This window comes from Nycticebus coucang, chromosome 11 (assembly GCF_027406575.1).
Source record: "Nycticebus coucang isolate mNycCou1 chromosome 11, mNycCou1.pri, whole genome shotgun sequence".
Lineage (NCBI taxonomy): Eukaryota > Metazoa > Chordata > Mammalia > Primates > Lorisidae > Nycticebus > Nycticebus coucang.
Window position 1 is genome coordinate 86313269 of NC_069790.1, and position 15510 is coordinate 86328778.

Sequence of the window (15510 nt, forward strand, 5' to 3'; positions counted from 1 at the left end):
TACTAAAAATAAAATTTTACCTGGGCATCCTGGCCTGCACCCATAGTCCCAGCTACTCAGGAGGTTGAGGCAGGAGGATTGCTTAAACCCAGGAGTTTGAGGTTGTCGTGAGCTAAGCTAATGTCATGGCACTACCCTGGGTAACAAAGTGAAACTCTGTCTCAAAACAAATTAAAAAAAAAAAAAAAAGAATTTTTCAGTGTTTGTTTTTGGAACTGAGATCAAAAACAAGGGAAATAACAAATGACAAGGTATTAAATGTGAATAGTACCTTTTCTTGGATGTCTTCATTGTATGGAATACAGGGCTATTGACTTGTGGTTAAGATAGAGCCAGGAAAGGGATGAGGAATCTATGGAGGGTCTCCATCAGCACTACCGTTAGAACTTCCACCGCAATGACTCCCACTCCCTTTATTCCCTATCTCCCGTCTATATCCCATCATCCCCACCTGTTGGGCAGCATTGTTGAGATGCCAATAGGACTTAGTGATAAAGTTAGAGGTTTACTCAGCAATATGTAAAATAATATTTTAATTGAAAAAGAAGTAAATGACAGTGATGGGCTGGAGTTATGCTTGGCATCATGAGAATTCTAAGGTCAAAATGATTAAAAAGTTTCTATTAAAGAGAGTACTATTTTTTTAAAAAAAAAATCATTAGTTCTCTTTCTTCAGGTTTCCTCTCTACCTGACATCAACCTCAGGAGGGAAAAGATGTTTACAGGGACCAAATCGTAATCAGAGATGCCAACAAGATAAACTTCGGTGTGTGTAACCTGCAGTCTATTCCTCATTAAAGCGTGCAGGGATCCTCAAACTTTTTAAACAGGGGGCCAGTTCATCGTCCCTCAGACAGTTGGAGGGCCAGACTATAGTTTAAAAAAAAAAACAAAAAAAAAACTATGAACAAATTCCTATGCACACTGCACATATCTTATTTTGAAGTAAAAAAACAAAAACGGGAACAAATACAATCACACCGCTGCATGTGGCCCGCGGGCCATAGTTCGAGGACCCCTGCTTGGCAAGAAAAGGAGCTGCCACTGAGACCAACAGCGGATGAGACGCAGCTGATCTAAGGGCTGCTGCTGCTTCCCCTGCAGGGATCACGAGAACTGCCACACCTCCAATCCCCTCTGACATTCCTAGGGGTGACCGTGATCTGAATCGCTCCCCCCTAAGGAGTAAATAATACAATAAAAGAGGCGCTGGTACTTTGGGAATGTAGAAAAAGATGATGTGATACCGAGTTGTGTTTTAATATATCAGGGAAATAGCAATAGATTTTCATACTCCATACATTGAATTAAGTCTTAATCCCAAAAATACATTCCCCACAACTTATGGAAAAGAAAAGTGCAATATTACTACTAGTTTAGTGGCAAATTACTGCAACTCCCATTTTTCCTTCCATTGGTGAAGTTTTCCAATAAAGTGTTTTGTAATAAAAAAAAAAATACATTTCCACGGAAAAAGTAAATGTAATTAAAAGTCTTGTCTAATTACTCCACAACGCCAAGGACATCCATGGTTACAAGAAAGCATTAACTGCTTGATTTTGCTATTACCATTAACTGCTTTTGATATTTCTGATTAAGTTGGTGACAGAGCCACTGCAGAAGGACTTTGAATAGAATTTCTTACTTCTAGTTTGATGCTTTAAATTATATCTCTGTGAGAAGTGAGATTTCTATTCAGAAAATAAACTTACTAACTTTAAAGATACTTTTTGATTGCTTTTTGAAGAAAAAACCCTGAGGCAAGTTGAATGCTACATAATATAGGCACTCTATTGCTATGCTGTTTTATTCTGCATATTAAATCATTGTTTTTACTAGTTTTGTAGTAATTGTATTTTTTCAACTCTTGAAATTAATATATTAAATACAGTTTTTACATTAACCAAGAAAGACTTTTGCTTTAAGATATATATATATATATATATATATATAATCCCTACACTAAGTCCTTGGGTTCAAACTCTATGTCGATACATTCTCGGACAATGAGTCAGGGTGGAAAATCTAAGGTTTATTCTGTGTTCAGTGTCTTGATTTGAAATACTCAGAATTTAGACTTACTCAGAGATTGGAAACTGCTTTTCTATATTATTCCAGCCATCCTGAAAGCCATTTCAATAGATTCTGTACCCTGGCACTTGTTTTAGAAATAATTGCATGCAAATGTAGTTAACGTCTACTACGTCTCTTACTCCTAACCAGGCATTTTCCATTAGATGTAGTCTGAAAATCACATTAAGAAAAATATATCATCTGTGAAATTATATTCTGAATGTCCTAAATAGCAAAGAAAGGGACAATATCCAGTTAAACCTAGTCCGAAGTATTCCTTTTTTTACTGAACCCCCCAATTTTAAAATGTGCATTTCACTTCCTTTCATGCTAAATTATCAAATTGAACTCAGATCTTCTGTTTCCTGAAGTCTTCTACTCAGTTTCCCACAAAACTTTCTTAAATATGAAAATGTACTACTATGCCAAATTAAGATATTTTCTTTATTATGAGTAATACAAAAACAAATTTTTTGTACATCTAGTTGAAATGCAATTTGGCTACGTTAAATTTTAGGACCGTTCTGTTCTCAAAAGCAGAATTTTCCAAGAAGAATTTTGAAACTAAACTGGCATGAATATTCTATAAGTTACTAGTGTGTTTAAGGAACTGGGGAAAGACTATTAAGAAATAAAACACATGTAAAGTCCCAGGAAACCACCAGACTGGAGGAAAGAGAGGAGTTCATAAAAACAAAATGAATCCTTCCCTTTAAGAAGCTGCATTAAATCTTTACTTAAATGAGTGTCTTGTGTCACTGTCTGCGCTGGTCACTGTTGCTTCAGGATTGCACAAGTAGGATTCCAAGTACCTCAGAAATGTGGTTTTCATGTATTTGAGTTTTAACTTATCCTCCAAGAAAAAGGCAGGTGGTATGCACATGGAATGACGAGAAATCTTTAACATATTCAATATATCTTTAATATATTATTCCAGCCATCCTGAAAGTGCGGCAAGGCCATTTGCTTTCTGCAAAACTCTTGAAGATCTGGCCTGTGCTCCCCTTTCTGTCCTCATCCTTGGAAGTATTTTCTCTGACCCTGCTGGACTGTCTGGACTGAGCGCATCTGGTACCATCCACCTTCCAGCCTTCGTACTATCCACTTCTTTGATCTTAATTGCTCCCCACCTCCATCCCGACCTACCCCACTTTGTGAACAGTATCCATTTATTATGACTTAGTCCAAAACGCCTTACATTGTCTGCGTGTTAAGTCCCCCTTCTTCCTGCTTCCAGAGCACCCCGCACGCACACATCTGCCTCCCTGCTTGCTGTGATCTGTTCATTCGGTACCCCAATTCTTAACTCAGTGACCATTTTTTGTCGTATCTTGTAGAAGTGTAATGGCAGTTCTACATAAAACCTGTTTGTTTTCATTATTAAATAATGATACATGTTAAATATTGTCTTCCACTCTCCAGATGTTCTTGAGAAATCCAGCTACCTATTTTTTTTTCAAAAGATCTTGAAACGTCCTCTTGAATAAAGCAAATGTGTACGAGAAGGAAGTAAAAATCCGATAAAGAATCCATCAGTATTCTGCAGAAATATCTCATCCCAGAAGTAGCCATTGACTGCTTCCTTTACTCCCTTTCAAAACGCATTAACTGCACCTCTTGCAGGAGTGCTGTGCACATCTTTTGTTTTCTAGTGACTTTAGACACATGAAAGATACCTGATTAGCATCCCTGGAGACTCAAGCTGCATGTGTACTTAGGGAACAGGTGTAGGCCTTCACCTCCGCACAGACAACAGGCAGGTCAGCTGCCTTGTCCTTGATTTCAGTCTTACCTATGGAGACAGCCTGGCTTCTTGGGTAAGAGGTGTCCATATCTTTTCTATTATTGGCTCCTCTGCTGAGATTTCTAACAAGGGTGCCAATTAGTGCCAGTTATGATGGCAGCTTTTTGAAGTGAGTAAGAAGGGAATTGACTAAACACAGAGTGAAAACTCTGACTTTGACACAGTTACATTCTATAATCTTTTTAAATTCTTCACTACATTTTAAATCTTAAAAATATATGATTTTTAAATTAATTTAAAAATCTTAAAAATATATGATTTTTAAATTAATTTAAAAATCTTAATTTTGGGATGTCAGTGGATTTAATCAGTTAAGTAGTTTAAAATCTCCAGCTTTCCAAATACCTAAAGCATCTATCTGCATTGGGACCATTTTGACCGTAGGAGAATTCATTGAAATACATATATTAAAGTAGTCTTGTTAGTTTGTATTTTTGGTTTCAAGTCGCACAAATAGACTGGTGACATAAACAATAAAGTAGACTCAATGTGAATGCTACAGAATTGCTCAAACGTACAAGGTAAAGCTCAACAAAAACCTGATCTCGGAAAATATAAAAAGGAGAGCAGAATCTAATGGACAGACTACCTGAGTCCCAGTCACTGGGCTGGACAAACTCCCCGGATTTATTATGCGTATGTCATACACCTCAAGGATCAAGTTCCTAGGAGAGGGCATTTAATTGGCCTAGCTTGGGCCACCCACCAATCCTTGGGCCAGTCCCACCTATTTGCATAGAATGAGATGCAGAATGAGAGGAGTCCCCAAAGGAAAACGCTAGAGCTGTGGCCAAAAAGAGGAGTAAATTCTGGGTAGGCAAAAATCAGCAGATTTTGTAACTTTGTAACAAAGTTTTTTTGTAACTTCGAATTGGTTTGCTACTGGATTGTAGACTGGTTTTGGCAATAGCTTTCTTCCCAATGAAGAATTTTGTTCTTTTGACACAAAGAGAAAACAATAGAGAAATAGTACCAAGTATGAACGGATACAGTTACCCTCAATCTATGCAATGTCTGTGTTCCTAAAGATTATAAACAGTCAAATTGTTTTTTTAATTTGAATAATTTCTCTCTTAAGGAAATAGTAATCCCTAATTGAATTTTATAAATTTGGAATTTCATGTTGAGTTTGTTACCAGAGAATGGTTCCAATTCTACAGACGCTTACCAAGTAAAAGAAAATATACTGTCTGTAAACATTTATACTATGCGTTATCTTTGAAGAAAATGAACATAAATATTATAAACTTTCATGAATCACTTCCTTTAACAATATTTTCCATGACCTGGGACCTATTCTTTGAAATCACTTTGAATCAGTGAACCTAAGGAATCCTCATTTTGAGCCTAAGTGCTGTGATCTCTGATTCCCACCCACACGCCACCACCTACATCACGTGTATTATCCTTCCTGATCACCACCTCCCATCATTAGTGATGGCCTTAGACTCACTCATCTCTGTATTGTCCTCTCTAATGCGGGTACAGCACCTGCTCTTTCATTTCCGGAACTGTGCTCTTCTAACTCCTATCCAAGTGAGCTGCAGGGTTTTCCTATACAGAGAATCAGGCAGTTTCCGTTCTCACCCTTCTGCTTAGTCCTTATGACTGTTCACCAATTATTTCACTGTTCTCTGAACACCTCACGCCACCTCTTCCCTATCCCAGTTTCCAGCCTTCACTTGATCCTCAATGCTCTTACTTTACACCCATTCGCTTGAATATTAGTGACTTCACCTCCAACTTCAAAGGGACAATTTGGAGGCCACAAGGCAAGGATGTTCTCTGCATCTCTCACCTCTACTGAAACAAACTCCTAAGACATCTCTGATTATGTTCTTTCATATCACAGGAAGATTTTCTCTCCAAGGCCAGCTCATCTTCCTGGGTGTGACACACCCCGCAGCTGGGTCTCCCAGGACCGTGTCCTCTCAGCCGCTATTCCCCACGCCTGTATCTCCAAGTTCCCCCATTTTGTCTGAGTCTTCCCTTCCCGTCTTTAAAACTAAAATCACCAAGGAAGCAGAATCATCCTATGTCTGCGTTAGCTTTATATCAAGCCGTTAGCTTAACCCTCTCCTTTTTTCCAGTACTAAACTTTTGGAAAGAACCATTTCCACTTCAACTTCTACTCCTTTTTCAATGTATTATAGTTCGTTTTCTGTCCTTTCTACCTTTTTTAAATAGTTCTATTGAATAGCCCTGACCACCTCCGTTGTATTCAGTTCTCATCCCATGAGACTCTCAAATATTTGAGACTTTCAACACCACTTTTCTTACTATTCCTCTTTTTTGTCTTTTGTTGGCTTTTCCTATCCATCTTTTTTCAGTTCAATGTTTATGTCAGTAGTGCTAAACTCTGGCTACGCATGATTGTTACCTGGGATGTTTATTTTTTTTTAAATGCCTGGTCTCCACCCAAGCCCTATTAATCATTAGACATTTGGGGAAGTGGACTCCACCATCCGTGTGTGTGCAGAGTTCCCCCAGCCATGCTAATCCACAGGACAGGCTGAGAATGGCTCCTCTTAACCATGTCCCTGCCAGAGCTCATACGCTTCTCGGGGCATTACCGCCACGTGAGGCTGTAGTTCTCAGGTCTGTCTCCTGGTACTGTCTCAGGCTGTAGTTCTCAGGTCTGTCTCCTGGTACTGTCTCGGGCTGTAGTTCTCAGGTCTGTCTCCTGGTACTGTCTCGGGCTGTAGTTCTCAGGTCTGTCTCCTGGTACTGTCTCGGGCTGTAGTTCTCAGGTCTGTCTCCTGGTACTGTCTCGGGCTGTAGTTCTCAGGTCTGTCTCCTGGTACTGTCTCGGGCTGTAGTTCTCAGGTCTGTCTCCTGGTAATGTCTCGGGCTGTAGTTCTCAGGTCTGTCTCCTGGTGCTGTCTCAGGCTGTAGTTCTCAGGTCTGTCTCCTGGTACTGTCTCGGGCTGTAGTTCTCAGGTCTGTCTCCTGGTACTGTCTCGGGCTGTAGTTCTCAGGTCTGTCTCCTGGTACTGTCTCGGGCTGTAGTTCTCAGGTCTGTCTCCTGGTACTGTCTCGGGCTGTAGTTCTCAGGTCTGTCTCCTGGTACTGTCTCGGGCTGTAGTTCTCAGGTCTGTCTCCTGGTAATGTCTCGGGCTGTAGTTCTCAGGTCTGTCTCCTGGTGCTGTCTCAGGCTGTAGTTCTCAGGTCTGTCTCCTGGTACTGTCTCAGGCTGTAGTTCTCAGGTCTGTCTCAGGTACCTGGCCTGTCTTGAACTAAGAGGTCTGCTAGAAACATCTACCTAGATGTCCTGCAGTTCACCTCATTTGCTCTGTTCAGATAAGCAAATTCTCTTCCATTCCTTACAAAATAAATTTATGGCTCAGCACCTGTAGCTCAAGCGGATAGGGCAGTAGCCACATGCACCAGAGCTGGTGGGTTCAAATCCAGCCCAGGCCTGCCAAATAATGACAACTACAATCAAAAAATAGCCAGGCGTTGTGGCAGGTGCCTGTGGTCTGAGCTACTTGGGAGGCTGAGGCAAGCGAATTACTTAAGCCCAAGAGTTTGAGGTTGCTATGAGCTGTGACACCCGAGTGCTCTACCCGGGGTGACAGATTAAGATTCTGTCTCAAAAAGAAAAAAAAAAAGATTGCATCCTCTTACCTTCTAGTTTGCTTCCAATGCCCGTATCTATCACCGTCTAACTCAGCCAATCAATAGTCTTCAGCTCCTCCGAAGTCAGCTTCTCACATTGAGTGTCCTTTCCTTATTCCACTGCTGTTACTTTCACCTGCACCACAAATAACTGCCTGGGAAACCTCTGGGGCACGTAAGCCAACTGTTAGCAGCCAACTACAGTCTGAACCCATTGGTGCTAATTATTTGTCCTGTTCTTTAAAAAAAAAAAAAAAAAAATTGCTTATCCCTTTACATATGACTTAATAGAAATCCCTTGTGTCTGGTGTACAGAACTCTTCATGGCCCCCTTCTTTCCAGCCCTGTCCCTCACCCGTTCTCCCATTTATATCATTTTCCTAGTGTGCCCAAATTATCACACTTCATAGGCATAATCCTATACCCTTTGAATTCTCCCTTTCTTTCTTCCTTCTCACTTATCTTTTCCAAGAAATAAATTCCTAGTTACTTGCAGGGGTTCAGCTAAAAAATGTCTGTTTTCCAATATGACCAGACTGTGTGTTTTAATTCGTTGACCATATGTTTCTCTCTAATGTGGGGTTTTTCACTTAAGATCCATAAATTCAAGTAGAGGAAAAACAGCATTATTATTTTCCTTTTTTTTTTTAGACAGTGTCTCAGTATGTCACCCTCAGTAGAGTGCTGTAGTGTCGCAGCTCACAGCAACCTCAAACTCTTGGGCTTAAGCAATTCTCCCAAGTAGCTGGGACTACAGGCGCCTACCACAATGCCTGGTAAAGCATTATTATTTTCGCTCCCAATTGAAACTCGAGATTTTCTTCCATTATAAATGGAGAAATAAAACCACAGTAATACTACCAGTATCTGTGACATTATCAGCAATAGAAATTACATACATTTTCGGATCTCATTGTGGTTGGCAAAAATATCTAGAAATATCATTTATGTTCATTACTACTTCAAAATTATAGTGGTTATTAAACTTGCCACTATATTGTATTATTCAATGCATTAATAAGAAGCACACTTATTAATATTTCACAAATGTGACTTTTGAAATATTTGAGAACTAATTCTCAGTATAACTGATTTGCTTTCTACTCACCTGTGGTTTGTTTTATGCAACTAAGTTTTTTTCTAAGAAAGTGATCCAAGAATTTACCAGATTGCCAAAGGATTCAGAGTACAAATCATCACCATCACGACGTCGAGAATTCCCCACAAAGGGCACTTGTTTGGTTGTATGCTAGTTTATAAGACAGTTTTTTGACACTCCATTGGGGGCAAGGACAATTTTCATTCACTTTTATATTCTTTTTTTTATTTTTTATACTTCATCTGGATATACCTGATACTAGAACTGGAAAAAATATATTATTATAAAGGGAAATTACAAACATATTTCACGTATAAATGAGGATGCAACATATTTCACGTATCCTAAACAACATATGGACAAGTTGAATTAAAAATTATTGTTCAAATAATGTACTTTGGTTAAAATTAAATCCCACTTATGTGAGAATTTAGTCACTATTTTCTTTTCTTTTTTTTTCCTTTCTCCCACCCCTTCCTTCTTTCTCTCTCTGTCTGCTCTCCCCTTCCCCCACCCCCTACCATGTCATTAATTGACATTAATTGTCTTCATATCAAAGTTGAATACATAGGATTCATGCTTCTCTAGTCCTGTGATGCTTCACTAAGAATAATGTGTTCCACCTCCATCCAGGTTAATACAAATGCTACAAAATCTCCAATTTTTTCATGGATGAATAATATTTCATGGTATACTTATACCACAGCTTGCCAATCCATTCCTGGGTTGAGGGGCATTTAGGCAGTTTCCACATTTTTTGCAACTATAAATGGAGCTGCAATAAACAGTCTAGTACAAGTTTCTTCTTAATAATAAAAGGGTTTTTTTGTTTGTTTGTTTTTTCAAATGGGAGGTCTAGCTTGAGTTCTTTGAGGTTTCTCCATACTTCCTTCCAAAATGGTTGTACTAGTTTGCAGTCCCACCAGCAGTGTAAAAGTGTTCCTTTCTCTCCATATCTCCACCAGCATCTGCAGTTTTGAGACTTTGTAATACGGGCCATTCTGGCTGGGGTTAGATGGTATCTCAGGGTGGTTTTAATTTCCTTTCTCTAATAATTAGGGGTGATGAGCGTTTTCGCATATGTTTGCTAGCCATTCATCTGTGTTCTTTAGAGAAAGTTCTGTTCATCTCTCTTTCCCATTGATATATGGGATTGTTGGCTTTTTTATGTGGATTAACTTAAGTTCTCTATAGATCCTAGTTATTAAGCTTTTGTCTGATTCAAAATATGCAAATATCCTTTCCCATTGGGTAGGTTGTCTGTTTGCTTTGGTTGTTGTCTCCTTAGCTGTACAGAAGCTTTTCAGTTTAATTAAATCCCATTTGGTTATTTTGTTGTTGTTGCAATTGCAGTTTTCTTCATGAAGTCTTTCCCCAGGCCGATATCTTCAAGTGTTTTTCCTATGCTTTCTTTGAGGATTTTTATCATTTCAGGCCTTAAATTTAAGTCCTTTATCCATCTTGAGTCAATTTTTGTGAGTAGGGAAAGGTGCGGGTCCAGTTTCAGTCTTTTACATGTAGACATCCAGTTCTCCCATCACCATTTATTGAATAGGGAGTCTTTCCCCCAGTGTACATTCTTGTTTGGTTTATCAAAGATTAGGTGATTGTAAGTTGTTGGTTTCAAATTTCCTGGTTTTCAATTCGATTCCAAGTGTCTATGTCTCTATTTTTTCACTTTTATATTCTCATCACTAATGATGTTTATAGCTCATAGCTGGTAGTGACAAAATGTTGTCTAATAGACCAAAAGAATGAGAAATTACTGTCATGCTAATATCCTGAATGGAGGGCAATATTTCTTAAAGTGTGGTCCTAGACCCTGTTAATCACAACCACCAGGATGCTTGTTAAAATGCATATCCCCAGACCCAATTCCAGATCTTTGGAATCTGAATCTCTAGGAATATAGCCTTGGATCTGCATTCATAAGTTTCTCCAGAGATTCTTTTACATTCTAAAGCTGAGAATTTATACAATGAGATACATGATGCATAGCAGCCTTTAATAAATTAATAAATAAAGGACTTTTTACAAATAATTTCAACTCCCTGGACTTCATCCCCCCACCCCGCCTCTGGTGCAAATGGCCATACCATGTTACCTCAATCTTGTGAATTTGTGAAGCCTTTCTGTATCAGGAAGGTAGGGCCAGGCTAACTACTTCTTTGGGACAATGAATGGAAATTCTTCAGATGTGTGCTCATGAGGATTTGGTCCTCTGGGGCGCACACTCCCTGTTTCCTATTGTCTGATACCAGAAAATAGGCCAACATCTTGGATATACCTGTCTTGTGAAATACTCGAAACACTTCCCAGAAATTAGTCCCCTTTTCTTCACTTTTTCTGTCAGAGTTGGCAGTTTTTAATTTTTATTTTTCAGAGATGGGCTGTAGAAAGATGATGTTATGTGCATTTGGAGAACCAACATATGTCATTCTGGTAGAATCCAATGGCCATTCTGTCCTTGGGAAAAATTTCATCAGACATCATGAATGTCCTAAAACAAAACAAAACACAAAGCAACAAACAAAACAACTGGATGGGGAGAAAAGTCTATCAACCATTTGTATTTGTTTCTGTGTTAAAGTTTGATCTGTTTCATACCATACAAAGAATGTCCATGTTTCATGACTAGCTGAACACTCTGTCTTCAACTTTTATGCTGTTAATATGAAGACCATAATCCCAGTCGAATATTATTTTACCCCAAATACTATAAAACATTCAAGTTTTAAACATGTTAAAGAAAAATCTGAGGATCCTTTCAGCCAACCTCCAGAAAAAAAAGTATAATTTAAAACATTTTCATTTTTAGAGAAGATCAATATATAATACTTATGTTAATAGGTATTTTATATTTTTCTGTGAAAAGTATACCTCATCAACTTGCAAAAAGTATTCTTATAAGTCATTTCACCTTATTATTGAATGCAACATATACTCATATTAACTTCTTGCTTTGCTGCAAGTATCCAAAAGAGAAAAATACATTTTTTACCCATGTGGGAGAGGCTCTGATTTGTATAATTATGTCAAATAGATTGACATACTATTCAATACTGATAGATTGAAGATTATTTTAATATAAATATGATATTGGGGATTTTTTGCTTCCTTTATAGTGTGTAATAATATACACAGTAGCACTTTAATAATTTTTTTACTTGGAAAAATCCGAGTGCTATTTATATTAAGTAAATGGTGCCAGCATTGTTCTAATTTAGAATTCAATGTATTACCCTCTGACAAAATCACTTATCACCCTCTTTCTATAGAGAGAGACCAAGAGAAGCTCAGTATCTTGCTCAAGGTCGTACCACTAGTAAGTGTTGAGTCCAGATACGAGCCGTGGCAGACTGTCTCCACAGCTAGTATTCTGATTTTCAACACTAAATGACTTATTCTTTATTGTTTTAACAGAAAATTACAATGATCCATGTTTAACTTCCTTCTGAAGTTAATGTTGAAAGCCCATTCCAGTTCACTGTCCTGGCTTTCCACTGTTACAAGATTCTCTGGTGCTTATTTGGAACAGATGCAAACACTTAAAACATCCATTCACATTGTGTCTCCCTGTGATTTGCTAGACTGTGTCAGGTTGCCTCCAGGAGACCCATTTCTAAGTGACTGTCTGATTTCATTTGTCTTACTACTCCCTCTACAAACCTGCACTTCATGGGTCTGCTCCAGCGTGGCTGGCCGGAGCTTTATTAACATCTTTTGCCAACATTCTGTCTTCTGTTGTAGAAAGCTTTAGGGAAGCCATGAGGAAAAACTGGGTGGATTTTCAAAGCACAGTTTCTTCAACCAAGCCTATTGGCAAGACACAATGATGGGATAATGGCCGTTCAAAGTTTATTTTCACATACTGTTAACTCCAGGAATTACTGAGAGTTATTTAAAAGTCTTTGCCTTTTAAATGATTTGCTTTTGTTCTAACTTACTGTTGTTTAGTAAATTTGGAGATTAAATTGAGCTTCTCTTTTCACAGATGTTTACCTTTTAACTCTTTATTTTTATTGCTTGGCTAACTCTTGATTATTAAACTGTTGTATTTTATAATATTGCAGGCAAAATGAAAGAAACAGAAAATGTCACTATGAGCCATCAGCAAGGCGCAGTTCCCTGTCTCTTGTCCCTAAAGATAGATTAATGGTAGTGACATTAATGTGTTGGGGGTCTCCCTCTCTCTCTCGTAACAGGAATGATTGGACAGAAGTGCTTTGGTTAGGCAAAATTTTGGGTTAACAAAAATAAAACATGTCATGGATTTAGAGAATCTTAAATAATGAAAATATACTTTGTGCCAATCAAAACATAACCTCTTTTAATGATTTAAATGGTCCTTCAGAATCTTGCTTGTTGTCAAAGCTATCTTTATGTTTATCAGTTAAATCATATTCGGGAAATGATGCTTAAGGTAGCAGCTAAAGAAGATATGGTTGGAATATACTTAGATTTGTTGAAATTATGTTTCTGAGACATGTGCGCTAAAATGGGGAACATCCTCTCTCTCAGTGAAGCCTCAGGCTACCATCCCAAAGCTCCAGAATTGTAGAAGAAATCTAGTGAGAACTTCCCTTGAAATCCTTCTTATATTTTGGCACCTGTATCCCTTAAATGGTCACTATACCCTTTTATTCCATAGTATGTTTTGTGTATTTTTGTCACCGCACTTGTACACTGTCTCAACATTTCCTGTTCATCTGTGAGACTTATTCTTTCTCTCTCTCTCCTTCTGACTGACCGGCAGGTCCCATTTTCAGCAACCTAACATGTTGGCTAATGCTGAAGAAACGCATGATAAAATTTGACTTGGGTGCTCTTGAAAAAGTTCAAGGTTGCATTGTTTATATAGAGAGTTTTATTTTCAGTATTAAATACAAATAGCATCATGGCAGCTTTGGAGTTCTTGTAACACTCACTTTTTATGTTCATGTGCGTGAGTGGCTGAGGTTTTTCCTTTTGTTAGTCTGGTCCATTCTTATGGTAGGGAGTAGCATTTCATTTTTTAAGGATGCTTATGACCTTGTTAAAGAGCAGTCCAAAAATTGTGTGGCTTGTTTTGATTTTAACCAAAGTTACAGCTGCCTAGCTGTAAAGCAGTCGGTTTCTCTTATTATGACTAGTTCTTCAACTTGTACTGTTTTAAATTGCCTGCAATTAGCATATTTCAACCTTATTTTTAGGTTTAAATTGCAGTGTGAGAGTGTACTCTCCTCTTAGCTAATTAGTGCTATCAAGGAACAGTAGGTTACCTCATTAGTACCATGTGTATTTAATTAAAGAAGAGAAAATTGGAGTTAACCTCATAGTTAATATTTTCACAGAGTGCTACAATGCCAACACCTTCAATTGGAGTCACACCCCTGTGTATCTAATTATGCACTGGTGCCAAATAAGGTTAGTAAGGGTAGTGTGAGGCTGTTGACAAAATAATTTAGATGAAAACCTGTTTGTTGGATTCTGACAGTAAAACGTAACTTGCACATTTTCCCCACAGTCGTCTTCTGCCAACATCAGGTGACATACTTCCTCATAAGAAATGAAGGAAAAGGACAGTTTGGAATCCATTTTTCTTGTTTGCATTAACATTACTCTTATCTTGAAGAAAATGGCATGTAGTCATGTAAAGAATGTGCAATCCACTTCTTAAACAGAGCCCCTGAATTCCATAGATGTATTTGAAAGAATTATTTATAAGATGTAATATTTACATGCATCAAACCACTACAAATACTCCCTGTCACCCTTACCACGTCCCGCCTTGCTTTTCTTCTTTTCTGGTATAGTTATAATTTCCCTTGTGGATCTTATGAATGGGGATCATCCTTTCATATCATACATGAAGTCTAAGGATGTGTTGTCACATGGTCTGTTCAAATGCAATGTAATCCTTTTGCCCTTCAGACAAAATCTTTGAAATGTCTGATGCTACTTAAGTAAAAAATGACATTCTATGTCATTTATCAATAAATAATCACTTTGCTTTTATAGATAAAAATACAAACTATACATTTGAGTACATCGAGTAGCTTTCAAGGCAAATGGTACAATTCAACAGGTTTTAACAGATATTATGGAGCTTGGCTTCATAGTCTTAAATACATTCTAATGATAATAATTGTGACAATGTAATGCGTAGCCAAGGCAGTTTATTTAAAGAGATTATCGGGATTGTTGTCACATTACAATGGCAGGACAAGATTTATGTTCCCTTGTATTAGTTACAATTGATTATAAGTCAGATTATAAGTCAGAGGTTAGCTTTTTCAAAATTAAATAGAGATAATTAATTTTTAAGGACAGATATCATCCCATATGTTAAAATTGCAGTGTCATTTAAATACATAGCAGCATTTATGAATATTGGCCATACTTTTAGCTTGGAAGTGGGAAGTGAAGTTTTTAATACTGGATCATGGTACAAAATTAATGAATTTGTTGGTTATTGGTAAAATTACTGTGATTCGAATATTCAGCTTCACATCTGGCAAATTATTTCCATTTTTTAAATCCATACTAGTATTACCTGTGGGATAAAGACAGAATAATCTTATCTATGTTGACCTGCCAAAATAGCATTCCCCCCCCAAAATTTTTTTAATTATAATGTACATTATTAGCATAAGCCTTACGATTGAAAAAAAAAAAGAAGCCAACTCCTGATTCTCTTTGTTTAACCTAGGAATTGCTTCCAGAAACAAAATTATGTGTCTGTGGCCACTCTTCTGGTGATGGGCATCCTCACAACACATTTGCAGTAAGTTTCACTGGACAATAAGAAATTCAGCTACTGAGCACAAGGACATGGACCCAGGGCCACTACAGAGAGGACCTGTGACTTTGTGTAGTCATTCCCTTCCATTGGGACAGTCAAATACCATTGATGTTAAGAAACAAGTGTGATTAG

General features: G+C 37.8%; 1 protein-coding gene across 1 annotated transcript in view; it reads left to right on the forward strand.

Moving 5' to 3' along the window:
• The window catches only part of FOXP2 (forkhead box P2), a 630100-nt gene that overhangs the window by 482930 nt on the left and 131660 nt on the right, over positions 1–15510 (forward strand). The window contains exon 6 of the mRNA XM_053609341.1: positions 15286–15360. Within this exon, the coding sequence (XP_053465316.1) occupies positions 15286–15360 (75 nt within the window). The remainder of the gene's footprint in view (positions 1–15285; positions 15361–15510) is intronic.